This window comes from Tasmannia lanceolata, unplaced genomic scaffold (assembly GCF_043159265.1).
Source record: "Tasmannia lanceolata isolate RefF3 unplaced genomic scaffold, GAP_Taslan_0.1 ptg000029l, whole genome shotgun sequence".
In the NCBI taxonomy this organism is placed as follows: Eukaryota; Viridiplantae; Streptophyta; class Magnoliopsida; order Canellales; family Winteraceae; genus Tasmannia; species Tasmannia lanceolata.
Window position 1 is genome coordinate 9,629,198 of NW_027518706.1, and position 24,082 is coordinate 9,653,279.

Sequence of the window (24,082 nt, forward strand, 5' to 3'; positions counted from 1 at the left end):
AATTTTAACGCCTCCGAGATATAATATCTGAGAAGAGATTTTTGCTTGTACTAGATGATGTAGGAATGAAAATAAAGAAAAGTTGGATAATCTGAAGAAAATCTTAACCTGTAAAGGTAAAGGGAGCAAAATCATTGTAACTACTCGTAATGAAACGGTTGCATTGGTGATGGGTGCGCTTCACTACTCCCTCCTCCACTTGACTGGTTTATCAGACAGTGATAGTTGGTCTCTGTTTGAGAGTCAAGCATTTGTATCAGGGAGAAGTGAAGAGCATCCAAACTTGGTTGCAATTGGTAAAGATATTGTCAAGAAATGTGGGGGTGTGCCGTTAGCAGCCAAGGCATTAGGTAGCCTCCTGCGTCTCAAAAGGGAGGAGGAAGCTTCGTGGTTGTCTGTAAGAGACAGCCAAATATGGGAACAAAAAGAAGATGAAATTGTGCCTGCTCTAAGATTGAGCTATACTAATTTGCCATCTCATCTAAGGCAATGTTTTTCTTTTTGTTCTGTGTTCCCTAAAGGCTTTACCATTGAGAAAGAAGAACTTCTTCTTTTCTGGATGGCTAATGGCTTTGTTACCCCTAATGGAAGAATGGAGTTGGAAGACATTGGAAATGAGATTTTCAATAATTTATTATGGAGGTCTTTCTTCCAAGACATAGAAAAAGATGATGACGGAAATATAACAAGGTGCAAGACGCATGACTTGGTGCACGATCTTGCACAGTCTATTATTGGGAACAAGTGTTATATCGTGGATCGGGAAAAAACCAAAAATATTCCTCCATTGACACGATATATCTATTCTCATTTACTTTCTTCACCATTAAATGATCAGAGGTTGTACAAGGCCAAAACCATTAAGACAATACTATTACGCCATTGTTATAATTTCCAGGTCCCTAGCAACATCAAGGAACTTAGATACTTGAGATGCCTAGATCTTAGGGAATGGGAACGTAAAGAGATCCCAGATTCTATATGCAATTTGAAGCAGCTAAGATACATCAACCTCTCCAATAGTAATTCCATTGAAACAATACCTGAATCGATCAGCTATCTACCAAATTTGCAAACATTGAAACTAAGACATTGTTACAAGCTCCGCAATTTGCCCAAGGACATGAGAAAAATGAGTAGCCTCAGACATGTAGATACTTATGGTTGTAGGTGATTAACTTGTGTGCCCATTGGGATTGGGCGACTGAGTTGCCTCCTAACACTATCCATTTTCATTGTGGGGGACAAGGAAGGACGCCGCCTCAGTGAGTTGAGCAATTTAAACCTTAGAGGAAAACTTTCAATAGAACAACTTAGCCTTGTGAGAAATGCAAGTGACGCGAAACAAGCCAACTTGAAAAGCAAGAAAGACCTCAGAGAATTGGAGTTATCATGGGGGGATGATGATGGTGATGTTGAGATGCATGAAGAAGTGTCATAAGGCCTTGAGCCACACGGTAATTTGAAATATTTGCGGATAAGAGACTATGAGGGTATTCGATTTCCAGGATGGATACAGAATTCATTGCTCACAAATCTAGTTAATGTTTCTCTTTCAAATTGCCGGAGATGTGAAAATCTCCCACCACTTGGCCAACTTCCCTTGCTCAAGAGTCTTACGATACATGGAATGCGTGCAGTTTTGTGGCTGAGGTTGGGGGTAGAATTCTCTGATCGGGATTTTTGCTCTGCTCATGTTGGTTCTTGTATGTTTCTTGAGGTTGTGGGCTGCTCTTGGGACAGAGGATTGCTATTTGGTTTTTGCTTCTATTTTCACTCATGTACTAAGCCTCTGTTCTATCTGATTGTTGTCTTCTTATAGTGTGTTTGCCCATGTTATGTCCGAGGCAAGGCGTCTAGTCCTCCTCTTGGATTTTTCAATAGATTTCAGATGTGGAGATTGTGGTTTATGAAGGCTCTCTTCATCAAAATTTAGTGAAATGTATTTCTGATAAACATTATCTCTATTTCAACTTTTCTAGAGGCTTATTTGTATCACTAAATTCTGTACCCACTTTTGTTGATGCTGATAATTTTGATTCCAATAATCAGTTTTTGACTCAAATTCGATTCTCAATATCCAAAAGGAACAAGGCACAAAGTATAACTGATACCATTGAATTGATCCTGTCAATTTTTGTCCACTGCCAAACTGTTTATTAGACTCAAAAGAGGGCTTAGTTGAAGGAATTGGTGAGAAAAATAGTTTGAAAAGACAGAAACAGATATCCCCATTTGAAACCTTCTTAATCCCCAGTAGGAATTACCCTTCATCTATCCCTTCCTTCTCGAGGAGCATGTAGCCAGAAGCTTGAAAAAAAGGTTCCTGCTAATGACATGGCTATCTAGCAATCTGAGGAGTGCGATACAAAGTCGATCTAAGTCAGCTATAACCACCATGTCCTCTTTGTTGTTTTCATTATAGCTTAACCATTCATGTCGACTAGTCATCCCAAATTGGAGAAATGGGGTGGCCATCCCCTTTCTTTTTGCGCTGTCCTCATAAGGGTCTCGGACAAGTGGTCATTCTCGAAGCTTTCTAATGCTAAACGGGTGAGAGATGGATCGATGAGAATCATTGGAATCCTAGCTTTTAGCCTAAAAAGTAAGAAAATATTCAGAAACAGCTTAGCAGAAGGAGTTTTTTTGAAATACCTTTGCCTTACTCATTCTCCATGCCTAAAAGAAGGTAAGACCCATCATTTTACAGCATTGCATCAAGATCAAGATAGGTGTAGGGCACCAATTACGCCTCATGTTTGACATGGTAGTGCCCACCATGTCTACCCAAACCCCATTGCATCAACATGGTTCCCTACATTTTACACACGAGTGAGCATGCCATCTCACCCATTTGAACAGTGGGATCCATAATTTTACCTCATGTTTTGATGGGGTGGGGCCCATTTTTTTTTACACCGGTGGACACGCCATCTCATGCCTAACAAATGAATAAGACAAGATGTTCTAAAAAGTGAGCCAATGTGGTTGTTCTTTCCACCTAGCAACTTCATGGTTGTCGCTTGTACCGAAATAAGGGGTCTTATTATTATTTTATAAAACAAGTGGACATTTTTTAATAAAAAATTAGCTTTTAAACGTGTGTCGAAATAAGGATCTTTTTATTATTTTATAAAACCAGTGGACATTTTAAATGTAGTGTTTGGTAGGGGTGCAGGAAAATGAGTTTAATCTGGTTGGACTTTTTGGAGACCTACCAACTTCATGGTTGTCGCTTGTGCTGAAATAAGGGATCTTATTATTATTTTATAAAACAAGTGGACATTTTTTTAATAAAAAAATAGTTATTAAACGTAGTGTTTGGTAGGGGTAGGGCTGCAAATGAGCCGAGCCGAGCCAAGCTTTGGGGTGTTCGGGCTCAGCTCGTTTAGTATTTATGAAGGCTCGTGTTCGGCTTGGCTCGTTTAGTTTTCAAAAAAGCTTGGCTCGTTAAGTGGTGGGATTTGAACCCAAGCCCCCTCTAAATCCAACACCTTAACCACTCAGCCAAACTTTCATTTGTGATAAACAACCCACATTCTTATTATATATATATAAAAAACAAACATAATCCAAGCTTTAAAGCTCGGCTCGGCTCGTTTATGAATCGAGCCTAAAAAGCTCGCGAGCTTTTCCGAGCCGAACTATACAAAGCTCAAGTTCGGCTCGTTTATTTGGCGAGCCTAATTTTTGGGCTCGGGTTCGGCTTGTTTAGTAAATGAACGAGCCTGAGCCGAGCTTTTAACAAGCCGAACCCAAACATGTTCGCGAGCCGGCTCGGTTCATTTGCAGCCCTAGGCAGGGGTGCAGGAAAATGAGTTTAACTGTCTTTTTATTTCTTCTTCTTCCTTCCTTTCTTCTTCTTCTATATATATATATATATATATAGAGGAAAAGGATTGTGCGGTTGAGCGCATAAGGGTTTTATGCGGTTGAAGAGAGAGAACCATTCTCATTGGTTGATTTAGTGGGCCCGGGCAGGAAAAGAAAGAGAGATTTCGTGCGTTGTTATCATTCTCTTCGACTGCTTAAAGAAACTTTTTTGATTTGACAGCCTCTATTTTCTCGTAATTGTCATAATCTCCTATATGTGATTGGTATTTGTTTCATAATTTTAAAATTTATAACCCGTAATTTTTCATTCAAAACCTTATAATTTAGCTAATTTACTTTTTGTTGTGTAATGATTACTTTTTAACCTTTTCTAGCAACATTTTAGCAACATTTGGATGCGCGCATCTTTGCACACACGATGGCCACTTGCCGAGAAATTGCCAAGGAGAAGCTTGATAGCAAATTCTATTAAAATAAAAACCACATTTAAATGTGGTCAACAGTACTGGGCACTCTCACTTTATGTATGGCCCACATCATAGGATGATCCAAACCGTCCATTAGTTGGGCCATAGCCTAAATAGGTTATGCTCCAAAAATCATTTCCATAGGATGATCCTATCCCTCCAATCTGAATGTTAGAGGGTTGATCCTAACCCTCTATAGATCGGAGGGTTAGAATCAACCGATGGAAATAATTTTGGGGCATAACCTATTTAGGGTATGGCCCATCTAATGGACGGTTTAAATGTGGTTTTTATTTTAATAGAATTTGCTATCAAGCTTCTCCTTGGCAATTTCTCGGCAAGTGGCCATCGTGTGTGCAAAGATGCGCGCATCCAAATGTTGCTAAAATGTTGCTAGAAAAGGTTAAAAAGTAATCATTACACAACAAAAAGTAAATTAGCTAAATTATAAGGTTTTGAATGAAAAATTACGGGTTATAAATTTTAAAATTATGAAACAAATACCAATCACATATAGGAGGTTATGACAATTACGAGAAAATAGAGGCTGTCAAATCAAAAAAGTTTCTTTAAGCAGTCGAAGAGAATGATAACAACGCACGAAATCTCTCTTTCTTTTCCTGCCCGGGCCCACTAAATCAACCAATGAGAATGGTTCTCTCTCTTCAACCGCATGAAACCCTTATGCGCTCAACCGCACAATCCTTTTCCTCATATATATATATATATATATATATATATATATATATATATATATATATATATATATATAAAGGAATAAGATTGTGCGGTCGACCGCACCAAGCTTAGGTGCGGTCGAGGGCCCCAAACTCATGTGGGCCCACTTTTTTTATTTTTTATTATTTTTTTGTATATATATATATATATATATATATATATATATATAAAGGAATAAAATTGTCCGGTCGACCGCACCAAGCTTAGGTGCGGTCGAGGGCCCCAAACTCATGTGGGCCCACTTTTTTAGGATGATCTAAAGCATTCATTTGAAAGGCCCTTACATAGATGGGGTATGTACAAAAAATCAGCTTCATAGGATCATCCTAACCCATCCATTTGTGGAGGTCAAAATGGACAGACACCGTTTGCCACAAATTTGCCCATTTTTGCCCTCCACTTTTGGAGGGGTTAGGATGATCCAATGGAGCTGATTTTGTGTACACAACCTATCTATGATAGGGCCTTGCAAGCGAATGGTTTTGATCAACACAAAAAATGTAGGACCCATGTGTTTGGGCCCTCGACCGCACCTAAGCTTAGGTGCGCTCGACCACACACTCCTTTTCCTCATATGTATATATATATATATAATTATTATTACTTGAAGTTCTTTCATGGTGCTCTCTCAAAGAGAAAGAGCTCCAAAGAACTTGAATGAGATGAGTTAAACTATCTCCTATTTATAGATGAAGGAGTGAAGGAGTTTGAATCCTAAATCTCCATGTGGGATTCACCAAATTTCAAATAATTCCTACCAAAGCATTTGAAAAGATTCCAAATGATAAAGATGGAGGGAACTTTGCACAACTTTCAAGACTTTGATTTTTCCCTTCAAAGATCCGACGATCTATCTCAGGCCTCCATCATTTCCAATTCTGCTTTTTCATTTTTACCCCTTACCTAAAGATCACCCAATTTTTCCATCTCAGAGACAAATTGAGGGAAAAATCAGAGCGCAAAGAGAGGGAATAACCTTTCTTCACCATTTTTTATAGATCATCTTCTTCTCTGGTCATTTCCCGTGTTGGAGAGATTTCTTCAAAAATCTGCTCGAAAAAGTTTTCATGGATAATTCTAAAGATCATCTTCAACAGGTATTTTTTTTATAAAAAAGATCTTCATATTTTTATGGATAACAATCTTTTTAACTCAGATCTGTGGTGAATATGTTGATATCTATTATTTAGAAAATGGATTTTATGCTTGTAATATGATTTCTGAAACTATAATGTTAGTAAAGTAAGGAGTAAAGGCGAAAATAAGAAGATTTAACTCATTTTTTTTAACTATTTTGCTCCTCAAGCTCTAATTTTCTTTTTTCTTTTTTCTTTATCACGGATGAGTAATTGAAGTGTAAATTATACTTTAATGAATGAGAAATATTATCATTTGCACAATTGTTACAGGAAAAATGAAGGAGATTCAAAAAATTTGGTTAAATGTATTCTTCAGAAATCTCCTTGGGCGCAAATAAGACGCATTTTTTTAGACATCAGTTCATGATAGCAATACAAATATTTATATGTTATTTGATTAGAATCAGTAATGTTTGGTTTAGATTAGTTTGTCTAAGTTGTCCTAGTGGATTTTCTTATTTTATTGGTTTATAGATGTCCTCATCTAGGAAGAGATGAAATGATATTTTCTTTATGTTCTGAGAGTGAAGATAAGTAGAAATTTATTTTTGTTAAATACAAAGGTGAATTAGTATCAGTAAAATTTAGGTGAATAGAGCGAGCAACTTCCTCTTATTTTGATAAAAGCACTTCATAAGGATGGCCTTTAATATTTTACAGTTTAGGTATGTATGATAATTACTATATTGGCTAGAATATTTTTTTTTAGTGAATAACTTTATTACATTGTATCCCCACCAGCGAGAATTGTTCGATCAGAGTTGTCTGTCTTGCCACATGCAACATAGGTGTATATGCTGATTTGTACTAAAGTTAGTTTGTCTTATGATAGTTGCATTTAGTTGTTCCCAAAAGGTTCAACAAGAAGTGTTTTATGCTCAATCAAATGATTATGGGAGTTACTGTTATAGAATATTATGCATTTAAAATTTAAAAGGTGTGTCATTTGTTTAGTCATCAGATTTTATACTCATAAAAAATGCTTGCTTAACTATATGTATTGCATTCATTAATCTGTTACAGATGTATCTGCTAAAATGAGTATGGACCTTATGTATAAACAGACGTAATGAAATGATAAGATATTTTTGCATACCTTATCAAGTTAGGGCCTTGTGTCTCAAGCTTGCAATGTACTCAAAATGTTCAGGGTATTCTCATTTTCTCTGTGTTTCTCTTATCATGTCATTTGCTTCAATGCCATATAATCTCAAAGACTTTAATCTTTTCCGTTGAGTAGATTATTTTATTCGTTGCATCAGATTTCTTCTTGTTTAGTTTGCTATTAATATTTTTAATCACTGATGTGGTTCATTTTGCCAGATTTTCTTTTAATAGTCCATTGTTTGTAATGAGATAAAACGTATTGGGTATTCTTTCATTGAGTAGCATAACATGGATGCACAATGCTAAGATCTGTTGGTTTATTTCATGAGCACAGTATATGTTGGTTGTGGTACAAAATATACTTATTACCTGTATGCTCAATATTATCCTATCTTAATGGTTGAGACTGTACATCATCTGTGAGTACATAATTTGTAACTTTATATATGTTCAGTACATAATTTTTATTATTACTATCACTTGCTTAATTGGTATGTGGGCTGTTGTAAATGATAATTTATATATATATATTTTAGCTAAAGAAATAGTTCGCATGTGAGTGCCCATCTTAATGAAACATAGAAATGTAGGTTCCTTTGTCAGTATGGCTTTTGGAAGTTGTAGCTTAACTTCTTTGTGTTGAATTCCTTAGTCTTTGAATCATTTCCATTATCAAAATCCTTTAGTTCAATTTTTCTACTTCACATATAGCACTACAAATTCTCCTGCACATATAACACTACAAATTGCACAAACTCAGTTTTCTTTTCTGGGTCACATTTAACACTACATGTTACACACAGTTCCATTCATCAATATTTCAGAAGACAGAACCTGTAACTTGGCCATAAGATATGTTTTACTTCTATAAACTGATTTTTTTTAATGGTTGATCTGTGTTATTTTTATACTAGAAAAATTTAATGTGTTCTTAAGTCTCAATTATTCTAATCTATTTTTTTTTGTTTGTTTGAGAAATTTATTAAGTTCCCATTGTTTAGAGCTGTTGATTTCATGTTATTATTTGTTTCAAATAAAAGAACAGAGTAAAGGATGTTCATGGTCCAATCAGGTAGCCTACTCATAACGAATGACATACCTGTTGGTTCCTTTGTTTGATAGTAATACCAATATTATTAGGCTTGGTGGTTCAAGTTCACCAATTTAGTTTAATGATGTTTTATTTTGATAAAAATAGTTTAGAAATATGCTCTTTGATTACAAGCAGTTTTGTGAATATTCTTGGTTACACATTGATCTCAGTTTTCATGTCTTGAGATTTCTAAATTGATTTGATTGTTTGGATTCCTTCTTGGATTAAATGAATTTTTTTCATTAGACTATTCCAATTGGAATGGTTTGGATCTCTGAACAGCATTAGAATAGTAGGTTTCCTTTGAATTTTGACTTGGTATGTGCTTAAATGTGTTATGATTACAAGATGACTTGTTGGTTCCAGTTACTCCACCTTGTAATCCATGAATGCCTTTCCAATTAAATACTCGAATGTGTTTCTGACACCAGAATATGGCACTTCATTTTGATATGTTACAACTCCCTTTCTATTTTGATGTTTACAATTTTCACCTCATTTAGATATGTATACCTTTAAACCTTAGGTCCCATTTCTTCATTGCAAGGGCGATGAAGACGTTAGCCCAGGCCCATCCTTTAGAGTATTTACCAAGTCCAAATAGCGTTCTCTATCATTTAGAAGACTTGTTAAGTCTCTTTAGACGTGTTTAGACATTAAGTTTTCCTCTTCATTGCAATGGCAATGATAGCGCTAGCTGGAGCCTATCCTTTTAGGAGACAAGCTATGTCTCAATAGAAAAGCCCATCATTAGGGGTCTTGCTCAGTCAAAGTAGCACTCCCCTCTTCTATTTAGAAGACTTGTCCAGTCTTTTAGATAATAGGAACCCTTGTTCATTGCAAGGGCAATGAAAGAGTCATCTAAAGCCCTCTTTAGGGAGACAAGCTTTGTCTCATTAGAAAATCACCCTCATAGGAGAATACCTCTAGTCTCACAAGTTGCACCCCCTACTAATTGAAGACCAACATGGTCTGGTAGTTGCCCATATCTTTTTATCATTGTAAGGGCAATGATAAGGATACTTTGAGCCCCTCTCAGAGTTTAGGAGACATGCCATATCTCATAAGCATCAGCTGTCAGTTTTCTTTTAGGTGACTAGCCTAGTCTCATTAACACTCATCTCTTAGGGTTATGCACTAGGAATCAGTCCTTTCGTATATGAGTCTGTCCTTAACATAAGAGTTTTTGTCCTTACTTAGAGAGAGTCAGTCATTAGCATAGGAGTCGGTCCTTCAGCTTAGGAGTCAGTCCTATCATTATAGGGGTTAGGATTCTATCCAATCTCTCATCAAGTCATGTGATTTTATCCACTCCTGCAAAGTATATGATGCTGTCAAACCTTTGCAGAGATGTGATTCCATCCAACCCTCCCCGCAAAGTATAGGATTCTGTCCAACCTTTGCAGGATATTAGAAGTCTGTCTTTCCCTTATGATGATAGGAATCATGCCCTCAGTCACCGTTGAGTAAACTAATATTCCATGGAAAAATATATTCTTGGTTGCCAAACATGGCCTACACCTCTTTGTATTATTTAATCATAACATACCCCTCCACAATTTCTATTTTTAGAAATGCTATTGGAACGAGGAATCTATATCGAGGGTCTCCGAGGCATTGTCATGGTTTGTACAAACAGTGTGGGAAATCATGATATGTACCACGACATGCTTGAGATGGATCTGATGCGCACACGACCACGTTTAAATAGCATTTCACTTGCATTTTTCCTGCATAACTTGTATTGCAAGCATGAAGTACAATTGGGAATCATATAATTATTATTGCCGGTGGGCATATTTTATATAAGGTATTATAGAGTATTAATAATGAGATATATATATTGTACTTCGCCTCCCGCACTTTATCTCTAGTGAAGTCGCACTACCTTTGTCCAACTCTTTGTCATTGCCCTACCCACATTCCTGTTGCACCATGTTTTCTATCTATTTGGCGAGAAAACAAGTGCTATTTGTACTGCTGCAAATGCTATACCAAAGTTCATAGCTACTGGGGCCATCACAGCACGGATTTCACCAAACTCAACTCAACTCAACAAAGCCTTTGTCCCACGCTAGTTGGGGTCGGCTAAATGAATCCTTTAGATAAAAAAATTCATGAAGAAGGTAAAAGGGATCTATCAGGCTCTAATCCTGGTTCTAGTTGGGTTCTTCTACGTGGATCATTTTCTTCCATTCTATCCTATCCAAGGTTACGTTCTCTGTTATGTTTCTAACTATCAAGTCTTTCCTCACTGTTTCTACCCATGTTATTTTTGGTCTACCCCTACCTCTTTTTACTCCCTCAATTTGGCACGAGTCACCTCTTCTCACCGGAGCATCCAAAGGCTTACGTTGGATATGTCCAAACCATCTTAAGCGGTGCTCTCTCATCTTCTCCTCGATTGGAGCCACCCCCACCTTTTTTCAAATGTCTTCATTTTTAATTCTATCTAACCTTGTGTGGCCGCACATCCATCTAAGCATTCGCATCTCCGCTACACTCATCTTATGCACATGCTGCTTTTTGGTGGCCTAACATTCTGAGCCGTACAACATGGCTGGCCTCACAGCTGTCTTATAAAATGAATGTGTTTTCCACAGCCTGTCCCAAGCCAGGATAAAGGAGGAGGGTTGGCGTCAAGTTGGCAGCCGGCCGAAAAACTTTGCCACTCTTCTATGAAATGAATCCATTCACGGATTTCACCAAAGAGACTAAAAAAATGTTTTCTATGTACCTACATTAAGTACATAGAGCATATGCATTGAGCAGTATTAGTGCTTACCTATATGTACTTTAAACAACTTTTATTAAGAATGTAATCTCGCAACCAGGCCGCTCGGTCTCATGTTAGAGACATACTCACGTTGGGAGTTAGGGTTGGGCTCATGTTAAAGTCTGAGTGACATTCAAAACTTTGGGGAGATTATAAAAATCAGGATGACATCATCTTATTCAATTCAGGACCTGAGGCGTCCTTGCATCATCACATCTCTCTTTAGGGAGGTATTGTGGGTCACCACCCAAGCGGGATCCCGTGGGATGCGGGTCTGTCACACCGTGGTTCTTGGGTTGTAGTTTTTTGGACACTTCCCTAAAATTATTATTGGCCAATTTGTGTTATTGTGACTCTTCCCTGACCATGGTTTGAAATTTCGGTTTCAGCTTAAATTTCGGACCTAGCCGAAACGGAAATTTCAGCCGAAATCTTGAAATTTTGGCCGAAATTCGATAAACATGGCGTATGCTAAAGTACAAATGGGAATCGTATAATTATTATTACCGGTGGGTGTATTTTATATAAGGTATTAGAGAGTATCAATAATGAGATATATATATATATATATATATATATATATATATATATATAGTACTTCGCCTCCCGCACTTTATCTCTAGCGAAGTCGCACTACCTTTGTCTAACTCTTTGTCATTGCCCTACCCACATTCCTGTTGCACCATTGGTACTACTGCAAATGCTATACCAAAGTTCATAGCTACTGGGGCCATCACAGCACGGATTTCACCAAAGAGACTAAAAAATGTTTTCTATGTACCTACACCGCTCGGTCTCATGTTAGAGACATACTCACGTTGGGAGTTAGGGTTGGGCTCATGTTAAAGTCTGAGTGACATTCAAAACTTTGGGGAGATTATAAAAATCAGGATGACATCATCTTATTCAATTCAGGACCTGGGCGTCCTTGCATCATCACATCTCTCTTTAGGGAGGTAATGTGGGTCACCACCCAAGCGGGATCCCGTGGGATGCGGGTCTGTCACACTGTGGTTCTTGGGTTGTAGTTTTTTGGACACTTCCCTAAAATTATTATTGGCCAATTTGTGTTATTGTGACTCTTCCCTGACCATGGTTTGAAATTTCGGTTTCAGCTTAAATTTCGGACCTAGCCGAAACAGAAATTTCAGCCGAAATCTTGAAATTTTGGCCGAAATTCGATAAACATGGCGTATGCTAAAGTACAAATGGGAATCATATAATTATTATTACCGGTGGGCGTATTTTATATAAGGTATTAGAGAGTATCAATAATGAGATATATATATATATATATATATATATAGTATTTCGCCTCCCGCACTTTATCTCTAGCGAAGTCGCACTACCTTTGTCTAACTCTTTGTCATTGCCCTACCCACATTCCTGTTGCACCATTGGTACTACTGCAAATGCTATACCAAAGTTCATAGCTACTGGGGCCATCACAGCACGGATTTCACCAAAGAGACTAAAAAATGTTTTCTATGTACCTACACCGCTCGGTCTCATGTTAGAGACATACTCACGTTGGGAGTTAGGGTTGGGCTCATGTTAAAGTCTGAGTGACATTCAGGACTTTGGGGAGATTATAAAATTCAGGATGACATCATCTTATTCAATTCAGGACCTGAAGCTTCCTTGCATCATCACATCTCTCTTTAGGGAGGTAATGTGGGTCAAAACCCAAGCGGGATCCTGTGGGTTGCGGGTCTGTCACACCGTGGTTCTTGGGTTGTAGTTTTTTGGACTCTTCCCTAAAATTATTATTGGCCAATTTGTGTTATTGTGACTCTTCCCTGACCATGGTTTGAAATTTCGGTTTCAGCATAAATTTCGAACCTAGCCGAAATGGAAATTTCAGCCGGAATCCTGAAATTTTGGCCGAAATTTCAGTAAAGTCACATGAAATGTCGGTTTTTTGGGCCGAAATTTCGGTTTCGGTAATTTCGTCTAAAATTTGGTAAAGGAATAAAAAATTAATATTTTTTTAAAAATTTCGCCGAAATTTCCGAAATTTCGACCGAAATTTGGTACATTTCGGCCGTTTCAGTTTCGGTGTTGACCAAAATCCGAAATTTCGGATTTCGGTCGAAATTTAAAACCATGTCCCTAACTATTATTTATGGTCCATTTGTGTCGTGTCGACTCTTCCCTAACAACTATTTGTGGTACATTGAATCAAGTGTCTTAAAATTTGCCCCCGCCACAAAAATGTCATCAGTTTTGAATAAAAATCTTAACGAACTTCTGTTTGCCATAGCTAGGCTTAGGTATTTAGATTCTAGAAGGGTCATTTTGTCCTTTTATCAAGTTCTGTGTAGCTACCTTTTTTTAAAAAAAAATACCGTATAAAACTCTTACTAAACATGTTTCTTTCTCTCCTTTGTCATTTGTTTTCCTTCTAAGAAAAATTTTCATCGGAATTTTTTTTCCGTAGAAAAATTTAACTGGAACATTTTCTTAGGTTAACTAATGTGTAACATGGCTGGGGCCATCATTATACCACTAACCTTTTGATAAGGTGACATGGTAGGGCCGACCATTTGAAGCTCTCTCTGATGGGGTGGGGCCCATTTTTTTTACACCGGTGGCCACACCATCTCATGCCTAAACGAATAAGACAAAATCTGCTAAAAAGTGAGCCAATGTGGTTGTTCTTTCCATTGATAGGTGTGGACCCCCGATCCGAGAGAGAGGTGAGGAAATGAGTCCCTACATCCTCTGAATCATCCACATGAAAGGAGAGCTCTACCAAGGAACTCTCGAAAATGATGTCACTCTCATAGCATAGCACGAGTGGCGATACAAACTAGATACCTCTTGATCCAAGGATAAATCCCCAAACCAAGATGTACCTAAAATAACTCAGAGTCGCCATCCATGGATAGGCCATGGAACCCCAAAATCAAATCCTCTGTGCAATGGATAACCAGAAATATATATGAGTTCGTGTCTGGTTACGAATGGAGAAGGTCTGAAGAGCACCCCCAATTCGTCCGAGTGCAAGCACTTGGTCTCTTATGCCATTTTCATTAACTCCAAAGAAGTTTGGGTAAAAATCATGTGAAATGAGAACGAATATCCCCGAGTGAACGTCTACCTAATCATGCATGACTCGGGGATGAAATAATAAACACACACAGAATAAAATAAAAGATGTGTCATCTAAACATTGCTAGGTTATGAGTGACATACCTGTAGACACCCCATTTTGACCGTGCCCTAAACATTCTAATTTTGTGTAAAACCCCATCAAATGATTGAGCTAGGGTCTCAAATTTCACCCTAAGCTAGCTTAGAGTCCCAGCTAGGTCCCCATAAAATTTCGTCAAAATCCGAGCACATTTGCCTAGCGAACGAGCCGAGAGAGGACCGTAGTGTAAAACAGAAAAGGGGGGTGTGTTTATCCTGAGAGGGGGGGCGAATTTATTCTGGAATGGTGCGATTTTTTATCTGAAAAGGACACGAAACGGTCGTGCGCCTATCAAATTTCGCGCAACCGCGCGTCGATCAAAAGTGGTAGTGCCATTATCATTACCCAAAAATGCCTTTAAATGAGATTTATCTTCTCATTTGAAGCTCTCTCTGATTTTCGCAAAAATAGATCTGAGAAAGAGAGATTTTGAAACCCATTTACTCTGATCATCTTCTCCGGCGAGCTTGCAGGAGTTCCGGCCGGATTCGGACCATTACTTTGCTGGTAGCAAACCCCTCTGGTTAGCCTAATACTTGATTCAATCTTTTTCTTCATCTTTTGCTATACCTAACCCTAGATCCATCCTTTAAAACCGAGATCCAATCACCTGAATGTTGCCACGGTTACTTGCTGTCAATGAACCTTACGGTCTTCGATCCACTTCACAAAACCTCATCCAGACCCTAATTCGAATCTTAGAAACCCTAGATCTAGCCCATTTTCTATCAAATCTGACCTTAACTCCATCGATTCCTGCCTCCTTCTCCGGCAGATCTGAGCTCCGACGAGCTTCTTCTCCTCCGGTCGCACATCATTTTTTTCGCTTTGGAGCGATGCTCACCATTGCAGATCTAGAGAGATCGATTGGGAAGAGTAGAGAGGGTTTGAGAGAATTTTCTTTGAAATTTTCATTTTTCCCGACGAGAATCGCCGGAATCCGTCAAAACCGAGCTCCGGCCTAAAGCACTCTCAACATCATCTCTCTGATCCCTAACCTTTGTCATCACTAGATTGGATCTCCACCATTTTCATTCGATCCGGCGATCTTACCAAGATTCGACCTCTTCCATTTTTCTCTTCATCGGTCTGATAAGAGTTTCTGATCTTGTTTAGAATTTTGAAAGAAGCTAACTCCGCATTGAAAGGAAGGAAGAGTATTATCCTAATCCTTGAAAGAGAATTGACGAATTACTCGCTCGATGAGTAAATTTAAGGTGAAGAGAAAGCGCATGGAGAAGGTAATTTTCTTTTTTTCTTCTTCTTATCTTATCCTTTTGAAATTGTGTTACCTCAAAACTTAGCAGATTTTTAAGATGGATAAATTGTCCCAATGGCCATTCGAACTCTACATTTTGAAGTTTCCAAAGGAATTAGGGGTGTGAATTATAGGATGGTGTTTGCTTATATATGCATATAGAAAATATTTATCAATTAAGCATTAGGATAAAACTATTGTCTGTTGATCAGTAGATGAAAATTGTAATTTCTTAGGATGACAATTCTCTGAGCAGGCGATCAAGAGTTGATTTAATTTGGGCCAAGTCTTTATAGTAGTACTTCATTTGGCAAAAGCTTGTTAATTTCAAGATTTATCATTATTGAATCTGTCATAAAAATTGAAATCAGTTTTATTGATAATTGATTGTTTGTTTGCGTTTGTCGTTGAATGATTCATCATTGTTGATTCATACATTGGGTCCTTGAATTTTGTTTGACTTTGAATCGGTGAAAGAAGAGGTCCTGTTATTAGCCAATTAGCGTTTGAGATTTCTTCTTCCTAACTGTCAGCACCTTAGCAAAGCTTGGCCTTGGATAGCACTATAAAGATATCAGGTCGATTCATAGGTTTTCAATCTTGGGCATTTTAGTGTTATTCATCCCTGGTCGCTTCATCATGCGTAAATAATATGCCCATTCTGTTCTATCAAGTCATTATCAGTACTATTGTATTGGTTTTCCCTTGAGTATCTTTGAAAAATTGTGATGAGCATTGATAGAGGTTTAGTTGTAAAGGACAAGATGAGATAATGAAATTTTGGAGACAAGGGATTATCAAAGTATATCTAATGGGAGTATCAAAATATAGCAGTGTTAAAGGTAACTCCTTGTTTTGATCAGAGGCTCATTTAGGAATTATAGTGTTGTTGTTTGAAGGAAAGACAAGATGATCATGGCGAAATCAGCAAAGTAATACTTGAATGTACATCCTTAGTAACTGGTTTTACATCCTTACTGAGTCAACCTTTTAGGAGGCTACCTCAAGTCTCATAAGTTGCACCCTTCTTAGTTGAAGACCAACTTGGTCTGTTAGTTGCCCTTATCTTGATATATCATTGCAAGGGCGATGAAGGCGATAGCCCAAGCCCAGTCTTAGAGGAGCTTACCTGATGTGGTAGTACCCTCTGCTCTTATCTCCCTTTCTTTAGGTAGAGAGTTTTTAATCTTTTAGATGCCCTTATACTTTAGGTAATCCATTCATCGCAGGCGCAATGAAGGCGATAGCCCAAGCCCATCCTTAGGAAATTAACTAAGTCCAAATAGCGTTTTCCCCTCTCATTTAGAAGACTCTCTAAGTCTTTTAGGCATATATCTTGGATTTTTTTAATTCTCATTTTCATTGCAAGGGCAATGAAAGAGTCATCTAGAGCCCCCCCTTTTAGGAGGCAGGCTATGTCTCATGTAGGAAAAGTTATACCCTTTAGAGACAAGCTTTGTCTCATTAGTGAGTTCACCCTTAGGAGACATGCCATGTCTCGTCAGCACCTCTCTTGGAGCCTACCTCTGTGTCTAAGAGACTTGCATAGTCTCACTAGCACCCTTCTTTATCTTATTTTTTTTAGGAGACAGGCTTTGTCTCATTAGCACCTCCTTCTTAGAATCCTAATTTCAGAGTCAGTCCTTAGCATAGGAATCTCTCCTTAGTTAGAGAGTCAGTCCTTCAGTTTTCAGAGTCAGTCCTATCATCATAGGGGTTAGATTTCTTTCCAACCTCTTATCAAATCATGTAATTTTTATCCACTCTTGCAAGGTATAGGATGCTGTCCAACCATTGCAGAGTCGTGATTCTGTCGTTTTTCCCCCGCAAAGCATAGGATACTGTCCAACCTTTGCGGGATATCAGGAGTCTGTCTTACCCTTATGATGATAGGGATTTGTCCTCTTGAGTCAAAAACACTTGAAAATTCAAAAACATCTAAAAACAAAAAAAATCTTAAAAATTCTTGAGTCATTTAGGAGTAGTTAGGAAATCATTTCCGAACTACGTTGGCTTGATCCCTTTCAACAGGGTACGTAGTGCATCTTGGGATCCACATCCCAGGTCCAGCCAAACCTTTAAAAATAAACATTTTAAACTTTAAAAAAAATACAAAAAGCTCTTCAAAACCTTTTCAAAAAGATCTTCCCCTAGAGTTAGGAGTCTGCCCTAGTTATTTAGGTTGTTTTAGAGTTAGGAGTCTGTCCTGATTTGTTGATATGTTGTGTCCCGTCGCGTGAGTGTCCCTAGAGTTAGGAGGCCTCAAGTTGATCGGTTAGACACTTAGTTGAACCGATGGCTAGACTAGGAAGCATATAGTCAGCCCATGGTTTTCATTAGGTTGCACAGCCTAGATACACATAGGATGTAGGGCCCACCTGCATTAGTTTAAGGCTAACCAACTTGCATTAGTTAGGGCATATAGAGTCCTAAAAATTACAACTCACTTGAATTTAAGCAATTGTACAAAAAAGCTTTAAAAATCAGTCGAGTCTAGTGGAATCGAGTCTAGGATAGCAGTTCTAGATGGTTAGGCATAATAGTTTAGAATAGGGCATCGAACTACGTTGACTCCGATTCTTCCTGAGGCCGGGATACGTAGAGCAGCTGGGATGGACGACCATCTTGGTCCGAGTCAGGTCGCATTAGAGTTAGGACTCATTTTGTCCAGTCATGTATAGAATTGAATTTTGTTGTGTGTTTTGCTGTGTTTTCTTACTTTCATGTACAGATCCTATACCTTTAGCTGTAGTATGCACGTGTTTGCACATTAGAACTCAGACTACAATTAGGTATGACACTCATAACTTAGTTATTATTAGGCGACACTTCTTTCATTTCTTTTATGTGTGCTTATTATTCATCTCCGAGACATGCATGATTAGATAGACGTCTTCTCGGAGATATTGATTCCCATTTCATATGACTTTCGCCCAAAACTCTTCAAAATCAATAATAAATGGCATAAGAGACCAGGTGCTTGCACTTGGGCGGACGAGGTGCTCTTTGGACCTTCCAAATTCGTAACCAGGCACGAACCTTTCTTTTATAATCTCTGGTTATCCATTGCAACAGAGCATAGTATGGGATCCTTAGCCCACTTCCTTGGATGGCGACTCTTCTTTGTTTAAGGTACGCCTCGAATCTGGGCTAGTCCCCGAATCGAGAGGTATCTCACCTTATATCGCCACTCATGCTGTGAGAGGCACTTCTTTCGAGAGTTCCTTGGTAGAGCTCTCCATTCACGTGGATGATCCATAGAGACCTAGCGTGGGAGCACGTCCTCCCGCCTCTCTCGGATCGGGGTCCACAATACCTAACTGGTGTCTAAGTTCTGATGGACAAACACATGCAAGCTACAGCTAAAGATATAGGATCAGTACAAGAAAGCAAAGAAAACTAGCTCTAGATTAGAATAGAACAGATCTAAGCAAAGAAAACTAGGAGTAAATCTGATAATAATAATAAAAAATGTGTAGATCTATGGTTTAGAGAGGGAAGAAATGGAATTAGAGAAAGAGATCTCAGATCTGAGCTTGCTGGAGATGGCAATCCGGCCGGAATTCCGTCGGAAACTCATCGGAGAAGACTCTCTCTCTCTCTCTCTCTCTCTCTCTCTCCGAAGACGAGATCTCCTCTTTTCTCTTTCTTTTTTTTTCTCTTTTTATTTTTATTTTTTATATATACACATATGCTGGCTGTTGATATTAGCACTCCCCATTTTGATGAGCGCACCAAATGTGTTGGGCGCGCGAAATTGGTTCGATTTTAGACGGCTAATTCACCCCCCATCATGGCTTATGTGTAAAAATGATATTTTAACCCCCCTCCATTTCATCTGGACAGCCCTCCTTTTCCGATGCCTCACCCCCCTTTCCGGTTTGTTACACTGATTCCTACATGCTAAGGGCACTCCCCAACTTGACTAATTCAGCCTCCTTCTGAGTTCACACCACGCTCACTATCCCGGTTTGTTGGCTAGGCGAACGAGCTCAAATCTCGACGAAATTTTGTGAGGATCTGGACAGGACCCTAACCTACCCTGGGGTTAAATTTGGGGCACCCACTCACTCATTGGACGGGGTTTTGCACAATCAACACGAACTTGGGTCCGGTCAAAATGGGGTGTCTACAATAGGGAGCCGGGAAAGAGTTTTTGGACTTTTGGGACCCCTTATTTGTCGCTTGCGTAGAAATAATGTAACCCTTATTAATTGGGATTTGCTAAAGTCTAGTCACACGCTGCTTCGAGGCTGCTTCGTGGTGTGGAAAAGGATCGTTACACAAGAGAAATTGAAAGTAAGGTTATCAACTAAAGCAAATGTCTCTATAAACTAGAGAACAAAATAAAGCAAGGGAAGTGATATATTCGCCCCTTTTATTTACTTGGAAGTTGGAACATCCTCCTCTAGTGTATTTATGACCACATCTTTAACACTAGAGGGGGTTGTCCGTGTAAAAAAAGGGGCGAGTATATCATTTACCTAAGGCAAACTTAAAAGAATTTGCAACTGGACGTTCAACTAACCACTATTCACAGTGTTGCAACCACTATTGATACCCTTTCAACCACTAATTACACAGTTTTAACCGCTATTCCAACAATCCTCAACCACTAGTAAAGTAGATGAAATCTAATCCAATAACTCAATATGAACTAGATGGAATCCAATCCAATAAACAATATTTGGACAACTCCTTATACACACTAACCACTATTCACAGTGTTGCAACCACTATTGATACCCTTTCAACTACTAATTGCACAGTTTTAAGCGCTATTCCAACAATCCTCAACCACTAGTAAAGTAGATGAAATCCAATCCAATGACTCAATATGAACTAGATGGAATCCAATCCATTGAACAACATTTGGACAACCTTGAACCAGAGCGAGAAGAGTTTGAACAACTCCTGACACACATTAACCACTATTCACAGTGTTACAACCACTATTCATACCCTTTCAACCACTAATTACACAGTTTTAACCACTATTCCAACAGTCTTCAACCACCATTAAAGTAGCTGAAATCCAATCCAATGACACAATATGAACTAGATGGAATCCAATCCAATGAACAACAATTGGACAACCCTGAACCAGTGGTACTCTAAGTTTGAACAACTACTTACGCATATTAACGACTATTGACAGTGTTGCAACCACTATTCATACCCTAAATACATAGTTTTAACCACTATTCCAACAATCCTCAACCATTATTAGCAAAAAGCGTATTTTATATAAGGTATTAGAGAGTATTAATAATGAGATATATATATATATATATATATATATATATATATATATATATATTGTACTTCGCCTCCCACACTTTATCTCTAGCGAAGTCGCACTACCTTTGTCTAACTTTTTGTCACTGCCCTACCCACATTCCTGTTGCACCATGTTTTCTATCTATCCAGCGAGAAAACAAATGCTGTTGGTGCTGCTGCAAATGCTATACCAAAGTTCATAACTACTGGGGCCATCACGACACGGATTTCACCAAAGAGACTAAAAAATGTTTTCTATGTACCTACATGAATTACATAGAGCATATGCATTGAGCAGTATTAGCGTTTACGTATATGTACTTTGAACAACTTTTATTAAGAATGTAATCTCGCAACCAGGCCGCTCGGTCTCATGTTAGAGACATACTCACGTTGGGAGTTTGGGTTGGCTCATGTTAAAGTCTGAGTGACATTCAGGACTTTGGGGAGATTATAAAATTCAGGATGACATCATCTAATTCAATTCAGTACCTGAGGCTTCCTTGCATTATCACATCTCTCTTTAGGGAGGTAATGTGGGTCACAAGCCAAGCAAGATCCTGTGGGATGCGGGTCTGTCACACCGTGGTTCTTGGGTTGTAGTTTTTTGGACTCTTCCCTAAAATTATTAGGAAAATGTTATCAGCACTACTGTATTTTGATGAGGGCACTCTCACTATTTTAAAAGTATGGGATGGACCGCACCATAGGATGATCCAAACCGTCCATTAGATGGGCCACAACCTAAATAGGTTGTGCCCAGAATATCATTTTCATAGGTTGATCCTAAGCCTCCAATCTAAAGAGGGTTAGGATCAACCCTCTAACATTCAGATCGGAGGGTTAGGATCAACCTATGGAAATGATATTTGGGGAACAACCTATTTAGGTTGTGGCCCATCTAATGGATAGTTTGGATCATCCTCTGGGTTGGGCCATACCGTACTTTTAATAAAGTGAGGAGTGCCTTCATCAAAATACACCAATGCTGATAACATTTCCCAATTATTATTGGCCAATTTGTGTTATTGTGACTCTTCCCTGACCATGGTTTGAAATTTCGGTTTCGGCATAAATTTCGGACCTAGCTGAAACAGAAATTTCAACCGAAATTCAGTAAAGTCACATGAAATGTCAGTTTTTTGGGCTAAAATTTCGGTAATTTTGGATGGAATTTGGTAAAGGATTAAAAATTAATAATTTTTTTTGAAATTTAGCCGAAATTGACGGAATTTCGGTTTCGGTGTTGACCGAAATCCGAAATCCGAAATTTCGGATTTCAGTCGAAATTTGAAACCGTGTCCCTAACTATTATTTATTGTCCATTTGTGTCGTGTGGACTCTTCCCTAACCATGGTTTTAAATTTCGACCAAAATCACCTTTAACTAAAACCGTATTTTATTTCAGCCGAAATTTCTCCCAAAAAACCCGTTTTTTGGGAGCCGGGAAATGAATAAGACAAAATCTGCTAAAAAGTGAGCAATTGTGGTTGTTCTTTCCACCGATAGGGAGCCGGGAAAGAGTTTTTATATGATGCCCGACCGTCAAAACAATTTTCAATGTATGGGCACATGTAGACCTGGCAAATGGGCGGGATTATATATTTGTTTAAATATATAATCCTTAACCAGGAGTATTTAGGTCATTAATTGGCAGTATTTATTTTTTTTCTTCTTTAGAAGTTTTTCTCATGTTAAAATATAGTAGGTTTATGGGATAAAAACAACCCACATAAAATCATAGAAAATAATATTGCAATTGCCGCTACTTTTATGACAATTTCCACTTCTGACCCCATTTTAAGGTATAAAAGCTCAACCTCAATTCCTAAAAAATTGACCAGAGTTGTATCCTAAAAGTGAAAGTTGGGGGCCTCTCCACAAAATAGGTTTCTTGACTAATTTAAGGTACAGTATTGGAGCATGTATGGATAATCTAGACCGTTGATCCTATAGCTAGAACATTGTGGGTAAGCTTACAGTACTGGCTTTCAAAGCTTCGATTGGCTAAATATGTCATCGAGCAACCTCTTAGCTTTTATGGTAAGTAAGAGAGGAATTGAGGGTGATCCAACTATGGTGAAAACCATTTGTGAATCTATGATGTCACCTTGTAATCTCAAAGAGTGAGGAGTGTTTTTCTTCGACAAGAGGCTAGCGTTGGTGTAACCCAACTACATAAAGGAAATTGATAGGATTATGATTAGTTAATTTAGAGGAATATCATCATGAATTGGAGGCCACTCATGCCTAAACGAATAAGACAGAATCTGCTAAAAAGTGAGCAATTGTGGTTGTTCTTTCCACGGATAGGGAGCCGGGAAAGAGTTTTTATATGATGCCCGACCGTCAAAACAATTTTCAATGTATGTGCACATGTAGACCTGGCAAACGGGCGGGCTAGGCCGGGTGAAACCCGGCCCGTACTGTTCCGGGTCAAAATGACGCAGAAAATTTTACGGGTCACTAAGGTTAGACCCACACCCGGCCCTTACGGGCCAGGTCAACCCGCGGGTCACCCAGTTTTTTAATGAATTTTTGTTTTTTCTATTTTTTTTCAAGATTTTTATAGGTATTTGCTAGCCACCTTCTCCAAAGGCTACTTCTCGCCCATCCTTTGCAACTGTATACGTGAGAGATTTGTCTTATTAGACGTAGTCCAAACTGCACGGAAATACTATTTCTGGAAAGGTGGCTAGCAATAATAAGTACCGAAAGAAGCTAGCAATATGGCAATAATATAAGGTACTAAAGTTTTGGAGGAAAATTACGGAAAAGTGCTTTAAAGTAAAAAAATTACGGAAAAAGTTCCTTTTAGGGTTATATGACAACTACGGAAAAAAACTACAAAGAAGAGGTATAGAAATATGACAATTATGGAAAAACTACTTTGTTTCACTTCTATGGGCACTTGCACCCGCGGGTCTACCCGGACCCGCCCAGTTTTGACGGGCCGGGTTGACCTGCAGGTCAACTTAGAAACGGGTCACAAAATGTTGACCCGGACCGGGAAATTTCGGGCGGTCCGGGTCAATTCTTGCCAGGTCTAGGCACATGGGGTGTGGGTCCTACTACCATAAATAAACAATAATACAAGATGCGCCCTTGGGTAGTGGGGCTGGACTTTTTGGACCCCTAATTTGTCGCTTGCGCAAAAATAATGTAACCGTTATTAATTGGGATTTGCTAAAGTC

General features: G+C 38.5%; 1 protein-coding gene across 1 annotated transcript; it reads left to right on the plus strand.

The window, feature by feature from the left end:
- The first annotated feature begins 169 nt into the window (after positions 1–169).
- Positions 170–1,174, plus strand: LOC143859022 (putative disease resistance protein RGA1). Its single transcript, XM_077369699.1, has one exon. It carries the CDS (start codon positions 170–172, stop codon positions 1,172–1,174), a length of 1,005 nt encoding a protein of 334 aa, XP_077225814.1.
- The last annotated feature ends 22,908 nt before the right edge of the window (positions 1,175–24,082 follow it).

Bases quoted from the DNA above. Each gene is read 5' to 3' on its own strand.
- LOC143859022 (XM_077369699.1), top strand. From the start codon at position 170: ATGGGTGCGCTTCACTACTCCCTCCTCCACTTGACTGGTTTATCAGAC.